General features: G+C 38.4%; 1 protein-coding gene across 5 annotated transcripts in view; it reads right to left on the bottom strand.

Moving 5' to 3' along the window:
• PDS5B (PDS5 cohesin associated factor B) overlaps positions 1-24,808 on the bottom strand; it is a 195,617-nt gene that overhangs the window by 109,104 nt on the left and 61,705 nt on the right. For all 5 annotated transcript variants that reach the window (XM_067562968.1, XM_067562970.1, XM_067562973.1 and 2 more), the window contains 2 exons: positions 8,895-8,975; positions 4,865-5,005 (listed from right to left, as the gene is read on the bottom strand). In XM_067562968.1, coding sequence (XP_067419069.1) covers positions 4,865-5,005; positions 8,895-8,975 — 222 coding nt within the window. The remainder of the gene's footprint in view (positions 1-4,864; positions 5,006-8,894; positions 8,976-24,808) is intronic.

The raw sequence follows: 24,808 nt of genomic DNA, 5'->3' as shown, positions 1-24,808 counted from the left end.
TACAAGTGAACATGACATTTCCTCACAAAATGAGGTGGAGGACAGAACTTGTGTTAATTTAGTGCCTCATACAATTTTTATTAACCAGCCTATCTGCTACATGAAGATTGAGACGTAGGGCTTATCTACATGAGAAAGTTGTATGGTCTAATCTAAGGTGTGATTTAAATTCACTTCCGTTACATTGGTACAAAAGGTTGCATGGATACTTACTTCAGTTTTAAAAAAAGACTTATTTTAGTTTAGCTTAAGTTTATTGAGAACAGTTTTAGGCTAACCTGAAAACCACTCTTAAATTGAAATAAGTGTCTCCGCACTGGGGTTACACCAGTATAATAAAATCAATAAAAACAATGTAAACTAAACATGTTACCATAATAGGTTAAAAAAATTCAGACAAGTGATTTTTATGTTGATGGCGTGCTTTTAAGTCTTAAAGAGAAAAGCAACTCTTAAATATAGTAAAATTTGTCTGGGTGTACACCCATACTGTTAAGTATGGCCAGGAAGGAATTAGTCCGGATAAATTAAAGAATGAGACTTATTGCTTTGTTCACATCTGCAACACTCCATGTTAGCCTTCATGGGATTCATTCCAAGGCTTTCTTGCCACTATAAAAGGGGTGATAAAGTACAAAAAGTTGTACTTAGGAAGGTCTGATTATGATCTATGTAATTTCATGTTAAATTGAGGGTATGCCATTGCTTTTTCCAGAGGATGAAAAAGTCTTAGAAAAGAGAATTTCCTTAAATCTGGATATTCAATTTTAGGAATAAACTCCACATTAATTCAGAGAACCACCTTTTACTTGCAAAGTATACAATATTAAGGTTCAACTGATAATGCCCCTAGCTCAAATACCTTCCTTGCCAAGGTGAGGACTAAAAGAAAATTATTTTCAGTGATAAAAAGTAAGGACACTTCAACAGAGGTTCTAAATTGGTGCTTAGTGAGAGTATTCAGGAAAATGTTTAACTCCTATGGGCTGTGTTCTATGATTTTTTGGAGTAATGATTAGACATGCTCACTGCCCATAAAAATTGTCTGATACATGGGTGAAAGCTGGACAAGGATGCTGGATATAGCCTCCATCTGACCTTAACTTTAGGGTTTTAAATCCCTAGTGAGCCCATTTTGCAGAAATTAAAACAAGTGTTGACCTTGGCTTGTAGGAAAACTATATTAGCCTTTATGCCAAAATTTGAATTGAGACCAGTTATATATATAATATGTTGATGCATAATAGTTTAGCAATACTAACATGTTAATAGCCTCTAATTTTTAACTCTCTCTTTTCAAAATTGAGGCAGCCATATTTATGGCTTGTGTGTACACATACTAGTCCCCAACTAATGAAATGTTTCCTAAAACTGATTTATTTTCTTGAGTGCAAATCTTTCTTTGGACACATTTTGGAATAAAAGTGGATTAGCTAAATTGATTTTAGCTACTTTTATTCCAAATAAATATCCATGTACAAACTTGCACTGGAAATAATTAAACTGGTTTTAATTCACATCCTGTTATTTCAGTGCAAATTTGTATGAAGCCCCTTTGCATCTTGATGCAGAATTAGTCCATATGACAACAGGTATTTTCTGCAAGGGAAAGAGATGAGTAGGCTAGCTGACATATTTCCTAGATCAGGGCAGAGAGGCTGCCTTGACCAGTGAGAGGAAATTAGGAGCATAATTGTTTTCTCCTTCCTGATCTTCTGAATCAGACTGGTTAAATATAGCTTTAACATAGAACTGGAGACAAAAAATTTACCTGAAGATACTTTACCCTCTCCTTCTGAGGCTTCTCTCCAGCATAAGATCACTGGTCTTCCAGGAGGAAAGGAAAGGATTCTTTCCCTTCTTAGGCCTCAAAGACTTTTTCTTAGAATTTAAGGACCTATAAAATCTCAGTTTATGTGCTTGGCCTTTTAAATATAAAGAACAGGCTAAGGGAGAAGCTCTGGTGTTTTCTCTTTGATCTGCAGTATGCAACATCTTCTGTTATTTTATCTGGAACAAGTTCCTCCTCTAGTATGATGTAGTAGAAAGAGAGAACCTTAGACATGAGGCCTAAAGGCCTGAACTAAAGTCAAATGCTGCTAATTTAATGCAGAGTTAGCAAGACTCAGGGCAAGTCAGGCCCCACGCTGTTACAAAACATGCCTGTTTGCAAGTTCACAAAACCTGGCAAGAACAGGACTGATATTGCAAAAATGCAAACATTTTTAAGAAGTGCTAGGCACAGGACGCTCACACAAACACCTTCCAAAAGGATAATACCAGAAAATCCCAATGCCAAAAATTGTATAAATACACTGACCACTCCTAAATATAGGTCAGGATGACAGGGTGATGGATAGAGATGTTTTGATCAACCAGCAGGTACAAGGTAAAGGGTGGTAACTAATCATGTCAGAGGGACAATACATAACTTGTTTCTAACAGTGTATAAAAGAGGGGTCTCAGGAGGAGTGTCTTTGGCCTAGAAGGGAATGGAAAGTCCTGCCATTCACTGAGCTGGTCCTTTGTTACAGGCATACATGTATTAAGTGTATTTGTAGAACATATAGGGCACTAATACCATGCTTTGTTGGCAATAAACCTGGATGAGCACCTTCACTACTGAACAAAGTCTGCGGTATTACTGGGCAGTTTGATCAGAGCCTGCTATACAGGCTAGCTGGCCAGAGCCTGTGCAGCATGCAGCGAGAACACATACACGCAGCCAACAACTGGCTACATACAGAGGAAGAGATAAGTAGTCTTTATTTTGAATGGGATCTTGGATATCTTTACTTTTTCTCAGAAGCAGCCTTCCTGGCCTTGGATTTCTTTTTCTTCAAATCAGCCTCTGCTGGAAGGTATGTCTACATTGTAATTAAAAACCCACAGCTGGCCCATGCCGACTGACTCAGGCTTGTGGGATCCAGGCTAAGAGGCTGTTTAACTGTGCTGTAGACATTTGGGCTCAGGCTGAAGCCTCAGCTCTAGGACCCTGAGAGGTAGGAGGATCCCAGAGGTCACGATGTAGTGTAAATGACATTATAATTAAACAATCCCTTAGCTCGAGTCAGCTGGCATGGACCAGCCACAGCTGTCTACTTGCAGTGTACACAATCAAAGATGACAAAGAAAAGGCTTTTCATATTTACTGGGGATAGAGGAGATTCCTTAGGCTCACTCTAGCAGAGTTTCAGATTTTTTATTTTATGATTAATTATTATGATTATTTAAAGGACACAAAGCTTGATCTCTGGTGATCTGTCTCCTAGAAGATGGAAGTTCCTGATGCAGGGAGGCAGGGGAGGAATAGGCAACGACAAGAGGTCAACACAGCCACCAGCTTTGGCTAGTAAGGTAAGTCCAATCATCTCCCTGCCCTTTGGGATGTACCTCTGGCTAATGCTACTTTGTGAGGACTCCCTCTCACAGTTAAGGGACATTACCACTAGTTTCTTCATATCAGGCTGAATTTCTGGTCCAGGGTGGCTTCCTTTTTATTTGGCCAGCTCATTGCTTTGAAGATGGGCCTTGCTGCTCCTTTCAGACACTCCCATCAGCAGAGAAGAACAGGAAGAGCACCTTTTGCTTCTTCATAAGATTCTCAGACATTACCAGGGTCCCATATTTAACACACTGCAGCAGGAAGACCTGGTTTGCCTACATGCAGCTGTGGATTGTGGGCTCATCAGGAACAGGGATATTCCTATTTTTTTCTGATCTGTTTCCTAAGCTCAGAATTGGTTGTAGACCCATTAATTAGGATCTATAGAACTTACTATGCAGAAGAATAGAGAGAAGTGGTGGTGACAGACAAGAGGAACAACAGAAACGGAAAGGACAAAGGCAGTATTATAAGAAGCAAGAAAAAAACCTTTACACCCCAATCTCCCAACAAGAGTGCTTTTTTATTCAGATATTAAACATTGCTTCCAGGACTTTCATAATTCAAGCATGAGGAAGTAGAATGAGTAATTCAGAAGATCTGACCCATGGTAAAAAATACTGAGTTTAAGCCTTATTTTTAAAATTATGAGGCTTGTTTTCCCCATTCACAAGACCATTATTTTGACAAATTTCTAAAATAGAATAAAACCTGCAAAAAAACGTGCTGCTTCCTCTAGGGAGATGAGGGGAAATAGCTTGGTACCCACATGCCCTTCTATTATAGTGTTGAGAAGACAGACAGTAAGGCAAAAAGTAGCCCAGAAAAAGAGGAGGAAGAAGGGGGAAGCATAATGACCAGGGACAACAACACTAAAAAAAAAAAAAACCACACCACCACCAACAACAATTCTTAAATTTCCAGGAAGTAACAGTAAAGAAGTTGCTGTTTTCCCACTACAAAGGATAAAGAATATTTCCCAATCTAATGACAGCAATACAATATTTTAATGTTGGCCAGACATTTGCCCAGGAATAGCACCCTTCTCCATTCAAACTTTTTAAAATTACCACATTCAAGGGCATGGTATGCCATTAAGTGGCATATTTTTCAATCTATTAAAATTTGTGAATCAGTGCGCAAGCATTTAAATAAACAATAGCTCGCAATGCAATGACAATATTGGAAATATGTTACCTTTTTGTATGAAACATGTGAAGCGGACTTATAAATGCAGTCTTTTTTAATTACTCTTTGTGAAGTAACATCTATAATTATGTTTTTTCTACAACTTTCAGATTAGTCTTCTTATGATATAATCTTGTGCACTGGTTGTTTTGAGTTCCTTAGATATGATAGTAAGAAAATACTTAATTCCAAATTAGACATGGTGAACTCATCATGTATTATATAGCCCAAATTCAGAGCAAGAAAAATCCTTTTTGACACTGTCTAAAACATACATAGTACGGTATTTACCTTAAGTTTGAATTCAAGCTGCGGTAAAACAGAAAGCAAGAGATGACTGTCAATATTGTATAACTCCAGAATTAAGTCAAAGACATGCTCTGACAGATCACTGATAGAAGTTTTCCCAAGCATAAGCACCTGATTAAAGAACTGGAAAGTAAAACAAATAACATTGTATCAGTAACAGAATATAAAGTAAAACTTATAAAATTCTAACTTTGCCTACCACTGAATCAGCTTAAAATATCTTCACTAATTCTGAGTAAGGATACAAATTTTTATCTATTCAAATGATATGGGGGTGGGAGGGGGGTGTTTATGGAAAGGTAGCTGTGTCCCTTAAAATACAGTACTTTTTCCTACCAATTTATATTCATAAATTAGAGACAAAAGGCATGCATACAAAAAGATGCCATGCAACGTTTGGTTTATCTCAGCAAGTCTAGAAACAACTTTAAGATCAACAAATAATTCCTCCACCAGTTTCAGTTGTGAGACCTTTTGTAATAACACTAAATTTAGAATTATTTAACCCACAGGGGACACCAATTTATTTCAAAAGCATTCCATCCTTTTCCCTAAATGGGACCAATAGAGAGAAATATCTAGGGAAATATCTAGGGAATTACCATACTGTAAAAAAATAACGTATACAGTTGTATGCAATGTAGTTGTAGCTGTGCTGGTCCCAGGATATTAGACACACAAAATGGGTGAGGTAGTATCTATCCATTGGCTCAACTTCCATTGGTGAGAGAGAGAAGCTCTCGAGCCACACACAGCTCTTCTTGAGGTCACACAGCTCTCCTTCTCAATAGTCAAGAGGAAAAGACCACTCTAATAACTAAAAAGGCTGTATTAACCTCATAGGAAACTCCTTTATGGATCCTTTGAGAGGAACAGATATGATTTGAAGAGAGAGGAAGAACACAAAACTTATGTTCTTTATCTTTTAGCTGGGTAAAATGAATTTGACTTCTTTGAACTCAAAAAATCATTAAACAATTATGTTCTTTTCCCTTTGCCAAGTTATTTTTCCACCATTGTGTTTCTAAAACAACAAATCATAGAACTTTTTGTGCATCAGCATGCTCAATTCCAAGGAAATGCACAGACCTTGGCAAAACATTTGAACTATTAACTACAAAACCATCAGGAAGAGTTCACACATTTGACTTGCTATGGTATCAAGAATCAGGCCAACCAGGAAAAAAAGGGGGCTTCTTTCATAAGGTGAGAAACGTAAGAAGAAAAATGAAAAGCTATTAACTGATAAGGAAAGGATGCACTATATTTACAGATCAAAAATCTAGGTGCTACACTAGAAACACTAAGCCAGTGAACTGGCCTTGTGAGGTATGGTGGTTTTTTATTTTGTTTTTTCTTTTAAACAAACAACTTCTTCTGGAAGATGTATATTCCTGATTGGATAGTTGTGTGTCCTCTACTGTGTTTTCTTTATTTACCCTTCCAAACAAAATTGTTCTTTAATGCTATAAAGTGTACAATTCCCCACTTGTCAGGTGGATTTTCAGAACAAGAGAGCTGTGGATGTAAAGATTTTTCACCATGAGAGAGGATTTTTATTGCAGTAGCACCTTGAAGCCCCAATCAGAATTCACAGATTCTTTGTGGTAGATGCTATACTTGCCCCAAACAGCTAACCATCTTGCATATGATGAGAAAGTTGTTATAAACAGCAAATTGGAAGGGGGTGGAGAGAGAATCGGTGGGAGAAGGCAACGGTGAAATGATCACATTAAGTAGAATAAGCAACTGCAGTGCATCAACTGCCTAGGGTTGCCATATTTCCATAAAACAAAAATCAAATCGAACTCCATTCTTGTCTTTCCTTAACTTCCTATCCAGGTCAATGAACATGAATTATGGAACCATGAATTAAGGTGGAGCAGCAGCAAGAGTTAAGCTTATGCCCCAAGTTTTGCTTAAGTGCTAAGCTTGCTTTGACTAAGATCAGTATGAATTACTAGATGTCCTTTGCATAAATTTTACCCAACTTTAACAGCAACCTCTCCAATCTTAAGGTTGTAAAACATATTAATGTTATATCAGATGTAACAGTTTCTTGATATAAGAGTATAAGGTCACAGTTCCAAATCGTGTACATTTGATGAAGTTGGAGTGCCTTTTGCTTTTATCTATCACAGATGGAAGTAAATGCCTTAGGGGGTGTTGCAGTGTGGTATTGATAGCATTGAAGGCTACATGAAGGTGTCAAGGAATACTGAAGATTTTCCCTAAATTTATTTCCATGTTCTTAAGATTTAGGGTGACTGAGGCATGCCCTGCTGAAACCTTAACTGTAATTAACAAAGGCTGTGTTAGTTATGTTACTTATCCTGGAACTCATACTTTTCTTATGTCTGATTTCTCTTCCTTCTCATCTCTTATTTCTGTCCCTCATCATCTCTCTCTTCTCTGAGATCTTCCTATTCTCTTCAGCTCTTATCTATTCTTTCTAATCCACCTGCAGTTTCTTTTTTTCCTCCATCCCTCCTGCCTGCCTATTCCTTCCTCTTTAACTCTATTTCCCCTTCTTTCCTATGACAGTGGTGTAAGAAATTTTCTCATACAGCTTCTCCCATTCTCAGATCAATTTCCTCATGCCTGTAACAAAGAGTAAGTTGCCTACTTTCTTAAGTCCTTTAGGCAGAGCAACAGAGGTGTGGAAAAATCAAACAGATAAGTTAAGAGCTTCATGAATACTGTTCTCAATTTTGTGGATTATGCCATGACTCTAAGAAGCAGCTTAGAAATGGAAGAGAATGAAAAACATGCAGGTAACGCCCTTTTTAAAGCCAAAGGCTTAAAATTACCTATGCACTAGTCCTAGGTAATAGAGATACCAAACAGTAAAATATCCAGCACCATTTTTTTCTTAGCAGGAGCTTCCTGGTATGTATTCCACTGAAAGGCCAGAGAGACTGGTCTGAAGGTGTGATTTGTAAACACCCACATGCCAGCAGTTGAGGGTGCACACATGAGCAACTGAGTACTCTCCCCCCCCCCCAAAAAAAAATCTTCCTTTTGTTTCCATTTGAGAACACTGAACCTAAAAGAAAAACAGCGTAGAAGCCATAGACCATCAACTCACTAGTTATTGTTAATAAGTCCTGTCAACACCAACTTATAACTAAGTTCCGCAGTATGACAGAACATAAGTCCAATAATGCAGTGTAATCTAATAGGCAAGGCACTGGACTGCGTGTCAGAGACCCAGGTTCAGTTCCCAGTTCTTCCACTAACCTGTTGTCACCCCTTGGGTATGTTACTTCACCTCTCTGGGCCTCTATTTCCCCTCCCGCCCTTTGGCTAAGCCTACACTACCACTTATGTCGGTATAACTTATGTCACTCGGGGATGTGAAACACACACCCCTGATCAACATAAGTCACACCAGTATGGACGGCACTATGTCAGCGGGAGAGCTTCTCCCACCAGCATAGTTACTGCAGCTCGTTAGGAGTGGCTTAATTACGTCGATGGAAGAGTTCTCTCCCATCAAAATAGAGCGGCTACATGAGAGATCTTACAATAGCGCAGCTGCATTGGTACAGTTGTGCTGCTGTAAACTCTTTAGTGTAGACATGGCCTTTGTCTTATCTGTTTAGATTGTCAGCTCTTTGTGACAGGGGTGAGGGATGTCTCTCACTATGTATCTGTACAGTACCTAACTGAATGAGACTATCATGAATGGAACTCTAGGTACTACCCTAATACAAAATGATGAAAATAATAAAAGCACAGTTTGGTTTTGAAACTGTGTCAGGAAATTGTAACCAAGTACCCCAAAATTGTTAGTGGCTTTGGTAATTTCTAAACAATTGCATATTAGATTTTAGGGTCAATATGATATAGTATTTTTAATACAGTGGATCTTCTCTGCCAGATAGCAATTCTAAATTATTACTCTTTAAAAAATTACCTAAAAAAAAAAAACCACCAATAAATTACTCGGCTCTCTATTAAAGCTTTTATCTTCACCTGTGTGTTTAATCACTTGCAAATCTTGACTTACGTTAGTAATGTATGGTTCAATAGCTTGAGCTGTCCTCTTTAGTAAAGCCTTTGCCAAGTCATATGCTTGCTTGTTTAAATTCTGAAAAATACAAATAGCAAACTTTGATCCACACAATCTTAAATATAGAAGAAACTTGAAATTAACATATACTAATAAATAATGAACCCCATTGATTCCCTCAGTAGTTAAAGCAATGCTGTCAGATCAAACTTGGTCCAAAATTTAGGTCTGGTAAAACAGAGCATGAAAACTTTCACTTAATTGACAACAGTGAATGGGACGGCTTCCCAGAGAAATTTGGGAGGCTAAACAGTCAATTCCCATAGAATCTAAAATATGTTATTTAAAAATGAAGTTTATAGCGATTATTGCTGTGAAGATAACCTTTCAACTATGAACCAATAACCAATGTACACTGAATCGACGCTGCCTGTCTTCCTGATCTGTGAACCAACAGCCAAAGTGCCTGCATCTGCTGCTGCTCCTCATGGATCTTCTGATGTTTGGGGAAAGCTATGTGCTATAGCATATACTGGCACTGGAGTCAGTCACATGAGGAAAATGCAACAATGGAACCTGTGAGAGGCAGAACAGCAAATACCTTTCTACCCTTGCAGACATCATGCATATATGTGGGAGGGCTATACAGCAGAGACAGAGCTTCACTCTTCTACAGATATACAGTCTGGATGATGGGGGGAGAAAAAAAACAAAACTCAAACCCTTCTTCTCCTCTACAACCAGAAGAGGGTGGCAAATACAAACATTCCATGAAGCACTCTGATAGGGGTCTTGGCCTCCTTTCCTCTTCTGCTATCTAAAAAGTTGGGCTGTTTCTCACTACAGTATTGCCCATACACATCACTGGTGGGCTTCCTCTGCCTTTCCCACCATTAATCTCGTGTATCAATCTGACTAAATTTTTTCAATCCCTGTTGTAAAACTAATTTTTCAATAATTTCAGGATAAGCAAACCAATTAGAACATTCTCCTGCAGTATTTGCAACACCAAAATTGCAGTACTATTTTAATGCAATGAACATTTCTTTTAAATTACCCTTTAAGGTTAAATAAACAAATGTGAAACTGAAAACTGCAACTGTAAAAAAAAATTCAAAATGATCAATTCTGATAATCTAGTGTTATTTGTAATAAGAAAAAAACTGAATTTTTTAACCTGAAAGGATCCTTTATAAAAACATGTAGTTGTTTAGGTACTCCATTTAAAAGAAAAATATAGTTGAAAGGTATGACCTGTATAGACTCATAGACCCATTGGATTCAAAGGGACTGTAATGGTCATCTAATCTAAACCCCTGCCAGGATACATGATTTGTTGTGTCTCAAACATCCCAGGTAAATAGATGGCTATATGGCCTCTCTTTTAAAACCTCCAGTGAAGGAGATTCCACAACTTCCCTAGATAGTTTGTATAGTATAGTAATGCAGCTACATGTGAAAGTGTTGACATTCTTCATTTTAGTTTAAATGTGGTTTTCTAGATTATTCCTAAACAGCATGCATTATTAGAAACAGGAACTTAACTGAAAATGGTTTGCTTAATATTTCTACATGGCTATTTTAATACACACTTGAGTGATATTACAGATTTACAGAGATATTTCTCCAACCCTTTAAACTTTGCAACCCTAAAAATAAGTATACTTGACCAGAGGGTTCCAATCTGAGGGATGGGAGCAAAGTAAGATATGTTTAGTTGTAATGACACAAGAAAAACAAACCATTAAATAAAAATATTAAGTAAGTCAGCATAAAGGAAAAATCTGAAGACTGATTATGAACATGATTTTTTTTATTATTTACTGGACCCAAGATTTGAGTCACCACTAAAAGCAAATAAAAATTCTCATCCTGAACAACTACTAAGTGTTTTCATAGAACTTAAACATGGAAAGACTTGGAACAATAACTTATCTACAACTATCTTCACTTTTTTCCTTGAGAGATAGGGATTTAAAACTGAGCCATGTTTAGCATCTGAACCCACACAGCAAAAGGAAAAATACGCTACATACCATGAACAAAATCAATCACTGGAGAAACTGAGTCATATAGTTAGCACACAAAATCCAGCATAAGCAGATGAAGTCAAGATATGAAGATTAAATTTAGACTCTTAAAGAGCACATAAAGTATAGTAACTCTCAATTCTCTTATTTTTTAAAAAAGGACAGTAATTTTTTTTTTTTTAAAAACCACCTACTGTTGTCAAAGGATTACCTCACCAGTGTCACAATGAAGATACGAGTCAATCCTCTAGAAATGTTCATTGAAACAGTAACAGAGAGAACACTTGAAATTATATTAAAGAATTGCGGATCATATTTTCCACTTTCCGAAAAAAACATGACAAGTTTTTTTGAAAGATGTAGTAACTTGCATTTTTTAAACTTACATTTAATGAAAGCAAGAAACATGGAAAGCTGTATCACCCAAAAAGACACAGTAACAATGGGCAACAAATTACATAATAGTTTGCAACACGATATGGCACGAATTACAAACAACAATAATAGTAATATTATGAAGCAAGTGACACCTCCTATACAGTGAAAACAAACATGGAACATTGCATTCAAACTGTGGACACCTCCATTACCAAAAAGATCAACACAAATTAGGAGCCCAGAAAAAAGCAACAAAACTTAAGAGTATTTGAAGGAATGACTCATGAGACGATAAAGCAGCTAAATATGTATAGTGTGACTAAGCAAGTGACTACTACGGCAATGCTGACTAGGAGCTTTTGAAAGGTATAAAACAAGCAAATAAAGGGAAAAATTATTTAGGGTGGTACAAGCAGGAATAAGCTCTAAGTAACAGAATGAAGTTAAGAAAGGGAATATGACAATGAGGTCATCAGGCTGTGGACTAACGTCCAAAAAGGTGATGGAAATCCTCTTACTTGAAGCATTTAAAACTAGACTGCACAAAGCGGTAGCCAAAGTGTAATGTTGGAACCAATCATGCTCTAGCAACAGGACAGACTAACACTAATAAGGCATTTCATTCCTAATTTCCATTATCTGATGCAAGGTTCTAATATTAGAACAGTTATTTTGCAGAATCATCCAAACACGCCAAAGTGCGAATTCATACCAATTTCTTCTATATCTGCAATGTAACAGAATCCTATAGCATGATCCTTTATGCGCTACATCCTAGTTTGTCACTCTTACTAGATTCCCTTGCCAATCAATCCCTATAAAATTCTTTACTGTCCCTAAAAAGGGGAGGCATCAATGGTAATTAGATGCCAAGGAGTTTCTGAAAATCCCACTAGGTACAAATCTGCATCTTTAGATGCCTAAATACCTTTGAAAAATCTGTTCCTTTATGCCTTAGCTGGTAAGTTTTATGACTGACTATTTCACACTGTGCACCAAAAGTGCTATAAATGCAGCAAGAGAAATAACAAAAGACGTTTTAAAGAAAAGCTTAGACCCATTAATACATGTGAAACAAAGACGAGATGAGATGAATTCAAAAGTTTAAGTGGCTTCCGGGGAAGTGGTGATATAAACAGGAGAAAGTAGAATGTAGGGAGCAGAGAGCAATATTGCAACAAAAAACATTTGATTTTAGTAGATCCATAAAACCAAAATCTAAGATTCTACATATTCCACAGATTAATAACTATTGAATAATTTTTAGATTTTCCCTTGTCGTTCGTTCCTTGGTGCTAGTTGGCACAAACACCACAGAACACTTGCAATAAGAAGACTACTAAACGTCAAACTCCCCACATGAAAGGAAAAGCTACATTTTTATATCAAGTTTTTTTTTAAAATCATTATTGCAAGAGACAACCTGTTCTATTAAGAATATAAGAATGGCCAGACTGGGTCAGACCAATGGTTTATCTAGCCCAGTATTCTGTCTTCCAACAGTGGCCAATGCCAGGTGCTTCAGAGGGAATGAACAGAAGAGGTAATCATCAAGTATTAAGAGTTTGCACCTTTTACCCTGTTATTCATTAATCTGTTTTTTCTTGTTCCTTACACATTTTCATATTAGAATATTTTGCTAATGCTTAATGTTCTTTAGCATCTCATATCCACTCTAAATGTGAATCATCTCACCTATCTCCACTTTTTGTAAAACCATCATGTTTGACATTATTTAATCTTTATATTAAGCAGCAGCCAGAAGACCTGATCAGGTCCATTGTTCTATACAGTATGCACCATACAGAAAGGTAGACATGATCCCTGTCACAAAGAGCATAAAAATCTAAGAAATCTCACCATGTTCCTTTTCTGCAAGTGGTGAAAGAGAAACAAACTGAAGCATGTCTTTACCAAATAAAAGCACTTTTTTCTTGGCATTGATACAAGACTAATGGGAATGCTGTATAATCGAGACAATTGTCCCTGAAATTCTATTATTTAATATTAGTAAAAGACAAAATTGAACAATCTTGCTCATCCAGTACTTCACTAAGAGAACTAATATCTTATAGTGCACTTTAAGGACTAACAACTGAAGGCATTGTTCATGTCACATCTCTCAATTTCCCACAACGATTTTAGTGAAATATTATCCATGAAAATTTTTTTCATAGTCTATATGCTGCAAAAGCCACCAAGAAATTTAATAATTCAAAAGCTAGTACAAAGATTAGGAGGCATACTAAAAATGCAGGAAAGCCATTAGATACCAAAAGCATGGCTGATTCTGCGTGATCTGCATTCTTAAATATATTATTGAGCTTTAGAGTTTCAGGAATCAGCTTAATTTCAAAATCCCTGACAATATATCCTGAGAACTGCCATTTCTGAAAACTGAGCACTTTTTTTCCAGTGGAATTTATTTTTAATCAAGATGTGTGTCTTATTGAGTAACCATTTGCTTACAATTGTCACCCTTGTCGTTTTCTCTTGCCTTTCTTCACCCTTGCCAGTTTATGACCCTCGCCTGTCATGTTATGTTTAATTATGAACTGTGTTCTCTTTAGGGCAAGGAAGATGTTTACAATTTTGTGAGGCATCTAGCATGTTGCTGGGTGTCTTACAAGATAATTATGTATAAATACATTTGTTTTTACCTGTTCTCTACAACTTGGTCAGAAAAGACCATAGGGTTGCCCTTCCCTCCTCCTGCCCTCTACACACAATTTTGTGCCACTTGTGGTTCTTTCTATGATTCTCCTTGAGCTTCCCCAGTTTGATTTATCCCAAGATGAAAAATTTGCTCTACCCCATTTAAGAGGTGTGACTGGTCTTCCTGTAAAAACAGCTTCCCTCCTGGATGGATGTTTGTACTAAATCACAAATTGCAGAATTCAGTCAAAAGTTAGCTTTTACCTTTTGAGTATGCATGCACAAGCTGGCTTGCACAGCACAGATATGGGGGTCTGAAGATCAGTCTTTGAAAATACCCAAGTGAAAGAAACAGCAAAAGATTGTGGAAACCAGAGAATAAAGCCATATCTACTTTAGGAGTTGTTTATATTTTAAAATACCATTAGTGCAGCATAACCAGAATTATCATTGATGGTTGTCTTCTTGTAAACAAGGCTCCACTGGCCACATTGTTTTCAGTTTTATGTTAATTACATGTGTTTTTCAGCAAATTTAATTAAAGCAGTGGTTAACATGCCAGATTTTTGTTTACACTTCAATGCTAACAACTAAACTTGGTGTTTTTTTATTTTACATTCCCTAATGTAGATATAGCCTTAGAAAAAGAAAATGAGCAATGGGAAAGGTTCAGCATCCCAATTCTTCAAGGAACCCTCCACTACATACTCAATGGCCAAACACAGCATTAGCCAACATCCTAACATTCATCCTTAGAGCTTAGCTAGCAAAACTTAGACATGTCAAGATGCAGCCTTGTACAATGTATTCACTAATTATTTACCTCTCTTGTCCTAGAAGTTGCAGTCACTCAAGTGGAACAAGCCCTAATCATAACAGGGCAGATCATGTCAGCTACTTTCTATGCCTCCTAAATACACTATTAAATCTGCTGTGCTGATGTCTGAGGCCCTTAAAGAAAGAAACAGCATGAACAGTTAAAAACACTGATCTATTGAGACAGATCTTAAGGGCCCTAGCTACACTGTAGAGGAAAGTTAGATCAGTGGCTCCCAACCTTTTTGGCTTGAAGGCCACAAATATCATTTTTACAAACATGAAGGGCCACCAGTCTATCAACTCATAAAAAAATGTAACGACGTATACACCATTAAGGACTACAAATCACTACATATTTAAAGTAACATTTTGATGCTACTGTGCTCATTTTTACATTCACTATTTTACACCTACAAATTATTCACAGTATGTCACACACTCACAGACAAAGCACTAGTGTAGATGAGGGACTGTCACTACACACTGAAGCACAAGGCCTGGTAGCTAAGTCCAGGTGGGTGGCCAGCTAAGTGCAGGCCAAACCAGAAGGCACTGATTTTTAGAGGCCTGCCCCTCCTCAAGCATGTAGGTCCCTGGCTGCTCCACCAGCAGTGTCCCCAGCCTGCAGCCAAATGGAAGGAGTTCATCAAGGAGGCAGCCTCCTTGCTGATCTATCCCCCTGGCTGCAGCGGGGAAACCGCACATGTCCTGCAGCCCTGTGCACTCCAACTGGGTCCCTAGGCAGTGGCTCCCTTCTGCAGCCAAGGGGATAGAAAATCAGTGCTCCGCTACCCTCTGGCTCAAGAAAGGACCCCAGCACCTAGGGACCCAGGCAAAGCACTTTGCTCCCTGCTGGAGCCAAGGGGAGGGGAGTGCTGACCTCCTGTCCCCTTGGCTGTAGCAAGGAGCCTGCACCAGTCTTGTAACCCTGAGGCAACATGCTTCACCTGAGTCCTTAGGCGGCAGCTCCCTTCTGCAGCCAGCAGGAGGAGAGTGGCAGGTCACTATGAAAGACCCTGAGGGCCACAGGTTGGTAACCACTGAGTTAGATTCTCCTTCCTTGCTTTGGGGTGAAGGTAGAAATTGGGAAGAGAAGTGTCTTGGTTCAAATAAAAATTGGACTGAACTTGGGGAGAAAGCAATGACAGGTTCAAACTGTTTATAAAAAAAGATTACTTACTAGTAACTGATGCTCAAGATGTGTCATATATATGTATTCGACTCTCAATATTTTGTACCCCGTAATGTCAGAGATCAGACCTTTTTCTTGCTAGCAGTCCCCTATTGGTCCACACATACCCATGGAATCTCCTCCCTCCCACTTTTCAAGGACACAAAGGGGCGGAACATATCTACCACTCATTTCCTTCACCAGCCAAAATTCTACAAGGATTTTGAATAATGGGGAAGGAAAGCAGGTTCTGGAATACATATAGATCACACATCCCAAAGAACTTCAGTTGCTATCATGTAACAAACTCTTTTCCTCACTGTGTGGTTGTCTATAGGTCTTCCACTCATGGAGACTGAAAAGCAGTTGACAGATGCAGGTGGGTATCAAAGTCTTACCTACAATATGTCTACACTACAGCTGAGAGCATGCTTCCCAGAGTGAGTCGACAAACCCTAGCTCTGCTCAAGCTGGTATGGTAAAACCAACAATGTAGTCAGGGATAGTTTGGGTGGCAGCTCAGGTTAGTCACCCGAGTATGTACCCAGGTGGTCCAGGAGAGTTTGTTCATAGGAGCAATGTAGCCTGAGCTGCCACATGTGTAACTCCTGGAGATACTTCTATTTTTAACCCACTACCTATATTCACACTAATGCATCTGTCTACTTATGATGCGAAGCTGCAGTGTAGACATACCCTTAAAAACAGATCTAAGTACTGCTCTGCCAAAGGTTGCATCTTCTCTAGTTGCCTGTCCAATTGCATAATGTTTTGTGAAAACGTCATCAGAAGCTCACGTAGCTGCCTGCCTTACAAATTTCTACAACAGACACATTATTAAAAGAAGCTATGGAAGCAGCTTGTGCTCTTGTAGAATGGACCGCAACTATTAACAGGGGATCCCAACCTGCAAGCTGACAGCAGAATTTAATACATCATGAAATCAAATTTGAAAGTTCTGAGAAAAAATTGGTCTACCTTTAACCCCCTTTGGCATATATCTCAAGGAATTTGGAAGAAAACCTAAAAGATTTAGTTCTGTTCAGATAAAAAGCTTAAAGCTCTAGCTACATCTAAAGAGTGCAGAGTTATTTCCATTCTATTAGCATGAGGTTTTGGACAAAATTGACTGGTCAACACAATCCTAGGCAGAAAACTCAAACGAGGCATTAATAAAACTTTATCCCTATGAAAAAATCACAGGGAGGACAACATCAAAGCATTAATTTCACGCACTCTACATGCAGACGTAATCACTAGAAAAAATACTCTTTTCATGGACAAAAGACTTACCAGATAACTAACCACAGGTAATATGATATTCAAAACTCACAGAGCAGGTGATCCTTTAAAAGTGAGAGCCAGATCCTTAAGAAATTTTTTTAGAAATAGAACAAGAAAATATATTTAAACCAATCTTAGGATGATAGGCAAATATTGAAGCTAATGAAACTGACAACTGAAAGGATTTTAAGGAATATCAGCCTGAAAAGTCCGGAAAACTGAAAACTGTCCCTTTGTTCTGTGATAGCAAGTCAGGAACCAGAAGAAAGCTGATCAGTGAATGTATCGACAACCTGACCAGTTCCTGAAACCAATAATGTCTGAGCCATGCTGGAGCAATGAAAATCATGAAAGCTAAGTGCTGCTGGTGCTTCATTAAAGTACTTGAAATCATCGGAATTGTAGGGTAAGCATAATGAAGGACTACAGACCGCAATAACTCATCAACTACAGAGCCTGGAGTGTTTCTACCCTCAAGCAATTCCTCTGACACTTTTTGTTGAGGCATGTGGCAAACAGATCCCCATGAGACAGATCCCATTTTTGGATCTCTTCAAAGACCATTCATGGTCTGATGCAAACTGTCAGCTCAGCAGGTCTGCAAGAACATTTAGCAAAGCTCGCAGATGAATTGCTTTTCATGTTTATACACCGTTCCCCGAGAAGTTGCACTTCTTAACATAAGGTTGTTGATGCCCTTCGCCTTTGGGAGAGAAATTGTCCACCATAACTTGAATTACCTTATCATGGATCAGACGAGGCCATACGAATTGCTCCAAATTCCAACACATTTGTATGTAGAAGAGTTATTTCTGAGACCATAATGCTTGAGTGTGATGATGTTGGATGTAAGCACCCCGACCCAGTTTGGAGGCATCTGTTACCATTGTTAAAGTTGGTGGAGGAGGCACAAACAGAAGGACCTTGAAAATTTGAGAAGGGTCTAAGCAACAGGATAACCACCGAAGAAGGGACATCAAAACTTTTTGGGGAACGCTTACAATCATCCTTATGCTTTGTAGAGAAATTGTACACTGTCTTCAACCACACCTGGAGAGGATGAAGTCAAAGCCTGGCATGAAAAATGACACACACACACAATATCATATGCCCCAATAGTCTCAGGCACCTCTTGACAATCATTACATGATTTCTTTGTATCAGCAGAATGCCATTCACCAAGTTTTTTAATCTGTTCTGAAGGGAGATATACTGACACTGTCCTAGAATCAATCCAAGCCCCTATAAATTCCACTTTCTAAGAAGGAATTAAGTTTGACTTCATGTTGACTTATACATTTAAGTTTGAGAAAAGATTACAAGTGAAGATGTGATCCATTATTTGCTTTTGTGAAGAGTCCTGAAGAAACCAATATTTCAAATACAGATATACTCTGAGGTAGTATCTTCTCAGGAACACTGCAAGTACGGCCTACTTTGTGAAGACTCTTGGAACCGAAGCCAGTCCAAAGAGCAATACTTTGTACCAGTAATGGGTCATTCTTACCACAAGCTTTATAAGTTTCTGTGAGCAGGATGGAAGGAGATGTGAAAATTCACATCCAGAGCAGTATACCAATCCAGCGGATTCAGTGAGGGGAATACAGCGCCAACAATTATTATTCTGAACTTCTATTTATAGATAAAAGTGTTGAATTGTCTCAAATCTGGAATGGCCTTCCTTCCCCCTTCTTTATTTGATAAAAGGAAAGAACAGGAATAGAAATCTTTTCCTTTGAATTGAATGGGAACCTCCTCATAGCCCCTAGTTCTAACAGGAACTGAACTTCCTCTCATAGAAGCACTTTATGAGATGGGCCCTGAAAAGGGACAGGGAAGGGATAGAGGGGACATTATGAAATTGTATGACATAATTCAAACAAATTATTTCTAAAACCCATCTGGCTATAGAGATGTTTTCCCATGCCTGCTGGAAAAGTTTCAGATGTTAGCCAAAGCGGGTAAGCAAAGGATCTAAACACACTAAGAACAATTCAAGGCTCAGGGTTCAAATCATCAAATTTGTTGTTTGTTGGCAGGCTGCTGACAACGTCAAGTAGCAGAAGGAAAATTCATGTAAGCAGAAGAACGATGTTTCTGAAATGACTGTTTCCTTCCAGGATGGATCAGGTTGTCTCTGATAAAAGACGACTGAAGTGGTTGAAAGGGTTTTCTGTAATTAGACTGTCTATACTGTCTTTTGGTTTGTGGAGTATAAATTCCCAGTGTCTTGAAGGTAGCTCTTGAATTCTTCAAGTGTGTAATGAGTCATAAGTCTTGGAACTGAATAAATTTGTTCCTTCAAAAGGAAAGTCTTCGATTGCATGCTGAATTTTACATGGGAAGCTGGAGGACTGAAGCCATGAAGTTGTTCTCATGATTATTGCTGATGCAACTGAAAGGGCAGCAGCTGTGTCAACTACATCTGTAGCTGCTTGTAAAACTGTTCTAGAGACTAAAAGTCCTTCATTAACAATATTTTGCATTTCCTGAGGTACTTTATCCAAAAACACCAACTTTTTCACCAGCAGACCTAACATATCTATACAGAAGAGCTTGATAGTTACACATAACTTCATCTGGGTTGTAGCTGAAAAACAATTCTTTCTATACAGAAGATCAAGCCATTTAGTCTCCTTGTCCTAAAAGCCATTTTGAAAGATTGCTGCTTTAAGCAATCTTGAGCAGCAGGGTCCACCAAGTAACTGGGTGAGGGACACGTATAAAACATCTCAAAGTCCTTAGCAGGAACCTGAAATTTCCTATGTTTGATGTAGCTGCAATTATCACTGGAATTAGCCATAAAGTTTGAACTGGTTCCAGTAACCCGCCATTTATGGGCATGGCTATTCTGTCAGAAGCTGAAGAATGTAAAGTATCTAAAATCTTATGAGATTTAATCAGAAGCCATTTCAACTGCTATTTCCAGAGCTGCTGCAATCCTCTTTATAGATCTTCTCTAGATCTTTTAATCACCTGGAGGTGAGGAAGAAGTTGCTATTAATCCATCAGGAGGAAGCAATGAAATATTTATAGGAGGTTGCTCTGACTGACTTTGTAATTCTTCCTCAGAGGAAACCTGCTGATGTAGTGCAGGAGATGTATGAGGTTGTTCATCAGGGTAACCAATTTCTGAAGGCTCAGGGGTTGGTGACCTCAGCCTTGAGCAAGATGAGCATGGGCTCTCTCATTAATGGTACCAATCTCTTAGAGGTATGCTTCAGAGGACACTGTTCTATGCCTTGAAGTCTCTTCTGAAACTGAGCTTGAGGTGATCTTGCTTTCTTTTTCTTTGAAGGACTACAAGAATGAAATTTGTGTTCCTTTTCAGCCAAAAATCTTTCAATTGCCACAGGAGCACTATTTCTAAAGGGAACATTGGGGATAGATCACGGTCAAGCAGATGAGTCTGAGCCAGGTCTTATGAATCTGTCCAAGAGATACCACCCGACTTAAATTTCCCTATTCTTCTGAGACTGCTTGCTGAAAGACCAGCAGATAGCATATTTACTAGGAATATGCCCCTCCCCTAGACAATAAATACATTTTTCATGTGTGTGTTTGACCAGCATAGCATGAGGGTCAGGTTTTAAAGCTTGGAGATTTAGGAGCCGACATAGTTGCCTCTCATCCTGTATTGATATACAATCTTAAAATACTAACTAACACTAAAATACTAAAAGGATTAAATCAAAAGCTAACTGACTAACACAAAAACAGACTAAATAACCAGTTTAAAACAGAGATAAATGACTGCTAAAGTATTCTGACTCTAGTCTAAGGCTACAGTTGAAGGAACTCAATAGCAGTTCGTTTGCTCTGTCCCCTTAAACCCTCAGAGAAGAGGGAAGTGTTCTTTGAATATGTGCAGATCAACAGGAGACTGCTAGCAAGAAGGAAGTTCTCATCTCTGGCCACAAGATGGCACATGGGGTGGCCCGTTCCTTTACAGTACCTACAAGCCAAGCAAGAACAGGCCACATTTTGCTAGGCACTATACATAGTTTAAGCCATAACCGCCACACCAATGAGTTCACAATCTAAACAGACAAGACAGACAAAGGGTAAGGGAATGTATAACATACAAGCAGAGTGAACCAGCATGATGTGTCAAATGTCATATTAGTTCTTATTTATTTATTTAAATCCTTTCAATGGGATTATGTTAGGAGGGGATTAGCTAGATAGAAAGGAAAGGAGCGCAAGGGGCTGGAACAAACAGCTAACCTGCACAGTGAGAACATTCAGTGTGAAAACTGCAGGAAGTACTCTTCTGACATTATCGGTTTCCATCCCTGTGCCTGAACTGCAGGAAAGCAGCTTCTCTGCTGGCATCAAAGATTCATAGTTTATAAGGCCAGAAGGGAACATTATGATCATCTAGTCTGACCTCTGGCATAACACAGGCCAAAGACTTGTGGAAGGAAAAGTTTTATATACTCCACTTTTTGTATTCTACTTTTATATAAAGTTACATATTCTATTTTGTATCAAGCTTTTAAGACTCCATCTTGTATGCTAAAGATTCCATCTTGGATTTTTAGTAGTTTTCCAAGCCTTGAACAGGTGCTACATTTTGCAGATGTTGCAGGTTTTTGCAGCTGTCCAAAGATAACGGGACATCACTAGCTAGCTCCAAAAGATAGTTATGGTACCAGGGGCCCTGTTCAATTAGCAATATGGAGGAATTTCTTAGTATATCTTAGTGTAGAAAAGGTTGAGCTAATGGAAATGTACCGTAATACGTCATCTCTCTTTATTCTCTTTGTCTGAATACTGTATAAAACTTAGTGATGTGAGTCTGTAAGGCAGAAGTCCTCGGGAGCCTTAGCGTGACCGACACTTCTCCGAGCTGCTCGAAATAAACTGCCTCAAAGAACTACACACTCAAGTCTTTATTTAGGAGGGCCCTGAGCTTTCCTATGACAGACCTTCCCTGAACTAATTCCTGTTTGAACTAGAGAATATCTTTTAGAAAAACAGTCTTGATTTTAAAATTGCCAGCGATCAAGAATCCACCATAACCCTTTGTAAGTTGTTCCAATGGTTAATTAACCTCACTGTCAAAAATGTATGCCTTATTCCAGTCTGAATTTGTCTAACTTCAATGTCCAGCAACTGGATCATGTTACACCTTCCTCTGCTAGACTCAATGGTCTTCTGTCAAAATATTGTTCCCTTTATGGGTATTTCTACACTTAAATCTCTTTGTTAAGCTATATAGTTTGAGATTATCTTTCACTTTGAGGCATGTTTTCCAATCCTTTTAACATTCTCTTGCTTCTTGTCTGAATCCTCTCCAATTTAGTAACATTCTTCTTGAACTGTGGGCATCAGAACTGGACACAGTATTCCAACAGTGATTGCATGAGTGCCAAATACAGAAGTAATATAACCTCTCTATGACTACTTGAGATCCTGTTTATACATTTAAGGATGTCATTAGCACTTCTGGCCATAGCACTGCACTGGAAGCTCAATCTTTTTCACAGTCACAGCTTCCCAGAGTAGAGGGCTCCATTCTGTAAGTAAGGCAGACATTCTCTGTTCCTAGATATATGAATTTATATTTAGCCATATTGAAACACACATTATTTGCTTGCACCCAGTTTACCAAGTAATCCTGATTTTTCTGTATCAGTGAACTGACCTCTTCATTATTTACCATGTCCCCAACCTTTGTCCCATTTGCAGACTTTATCAATAGTGATTTTATATTTTCTTCCTGGTTACTGATGTGTTAAATTCTATTGTGCCACAATTCTGCAGGACCTACAAGAAATGCCTGCTCCATGATTCCCTCCTTAGTTACATTTTGAGACCTTTAAATTAATCAGTTTTGACTCCTGTCAGTCTCCAGCGGATGACCTTGCAGTTTCTTTGCCAAAATCCACATGGCTCAGATGGGGGAGGCAGTGTGCACGCCACATAGGTCATAATGCCCAGAGAGGGGTGTTTCCATTGCACAGTTCTTGGTTATGGGGTGCTGAGGGTTACCCCCAGCTAGGCCCCATGTTCCTCTAGTGCAGCAGACCTGTTTGAACCATTGTCTGCAGCTGCTGTGCCTGCTTTTAACCTAAACGATGCAAGTAAATTCTGGATGTCCCTGAGATATTGAAGTTTGAGACAAACTCTACTGTGCCATTTTACAGGGTGAATTTCTCAGAGGCCAACAGCCCTAATATGCTTGTGTGTGTGCCTTCCAGATCTGGTGTTTTAGTCAGGTTTGAGTTTTAATTCTGCAAACATACTGCTAATGATTATTTGTAGAGTTGAGCAGTAATAGGATTTTGTTTTGTGAAAAATTTTAAGTTTTGGGGAAAAAACCATTCTGTAGCAGAACAAAAATGAGAAATTTACCACAAGATAATTTTCTCTTATGCAGCTTCTCTCTGAATTCATTACTAATAAGTTAATGCCCACCCAACCCTGTGGATGGGAGCAACACAGTGATGTTGCTGGAGGATCCAAGACTAAGCTCTGCCTCTCAGCTCAGGCCACCAGAAGAGTTTTTCCATAGCTGTAGAAACACTCCAACTGATTAACAACATTAAGACAACCTGATATAATGTATTAAATTAACCTTAAGGCAATATATATTTAAGTTTCACTCTAGAGAAAATTTTCAAATTTATATTCTGGTTATTTACCAGGCTACCAGAGTGGGTTGAATTTGGAGAGAAACTACTAACAGAGAAAATTATCAGATAAGAAATTTCTCATTCTGTTGCACAGCTTCCATACTTATTCATTACTAATTGGAAGTAGCTAGCAGTGAATCCCAGAAGTAGGGATGGAAAAGATAAGCAGAGTTTAATTATTATAGTAGAATAGGTAGGAATGGAAATTCCCTCAACTTAAAACAAGAGCTTTTTAAACTAAGGAGTTATGTGGGAATCAGCCAAGTAGCACTTTCCTATCAAAGGATGCTTCTGCAGAGGGGTGGAGACTTACTTTGCAAATCTTCCTCTAATGAGGCTCAAACACTTTATCCCCAATGCCTCTTGGGACTTCTGTGAATAGTTTTCCCAAATACCCAGCATGCCAAGTGGTGCAGGATTTTTACATCTTGCCTGCAGCAACACTGAGGTCCTGATGCCTTGGCATTTTGGATACAATAAGATGAACAGAGGGCATATGAATAGCTTGAGATACATCTTCAAACTGCCAATTTATGCCACAATCTTCCAAGGGTTAGAACAAAATGATGGGAGAATTATTTCCCGAGAACAGTGAAAAAAGAAACTGTTTGAACAGAAAGCTTTCTGGAGCTACAAGAATAACCTTTTCTTTATGATAAAAGCAGTGTAATTATTGTATGGATACAGGAACTAATGCCAAAACTTACTTTTTAGAGGTCATGGCGACTGGAAAAGCCAGCCACAGGCTTGTCTAATCAGTCATTCTGATCACACTTCACACTTGATATTCAAATAGAGAATACAGGGTGCATGTCTACAAAATGCCAGTATGTCTGGTACCCACATTTCTATAGTCCTTGGTTGTAGGACTCCAACCAACCTTCTGGAGAAACTGTAGTGTAGCTGAAATCACCAGAAAAAATAGCTACTGAA

The sequence above is a fragment of the Emydura macquarii genome, unplaced genomic scaffold (assembly GCF_026122565.2).
Source record: "Emydura macquarii macquarii isolate MOO-44397 ecotype Brisbane River unplaced genomic scaffold, CSIRO-AGI_Emac_v2 contig_2473, whole genome shotgun sequence".
NCBI classification, from domain to species: Eukaryota; Metazoa; Chordata; order Testudines; family Chelidae; genus Emydura; species Emydura macquarii.
This window is presented reverse-complemented; position numbering and strand designations above follow the sequence as displayed.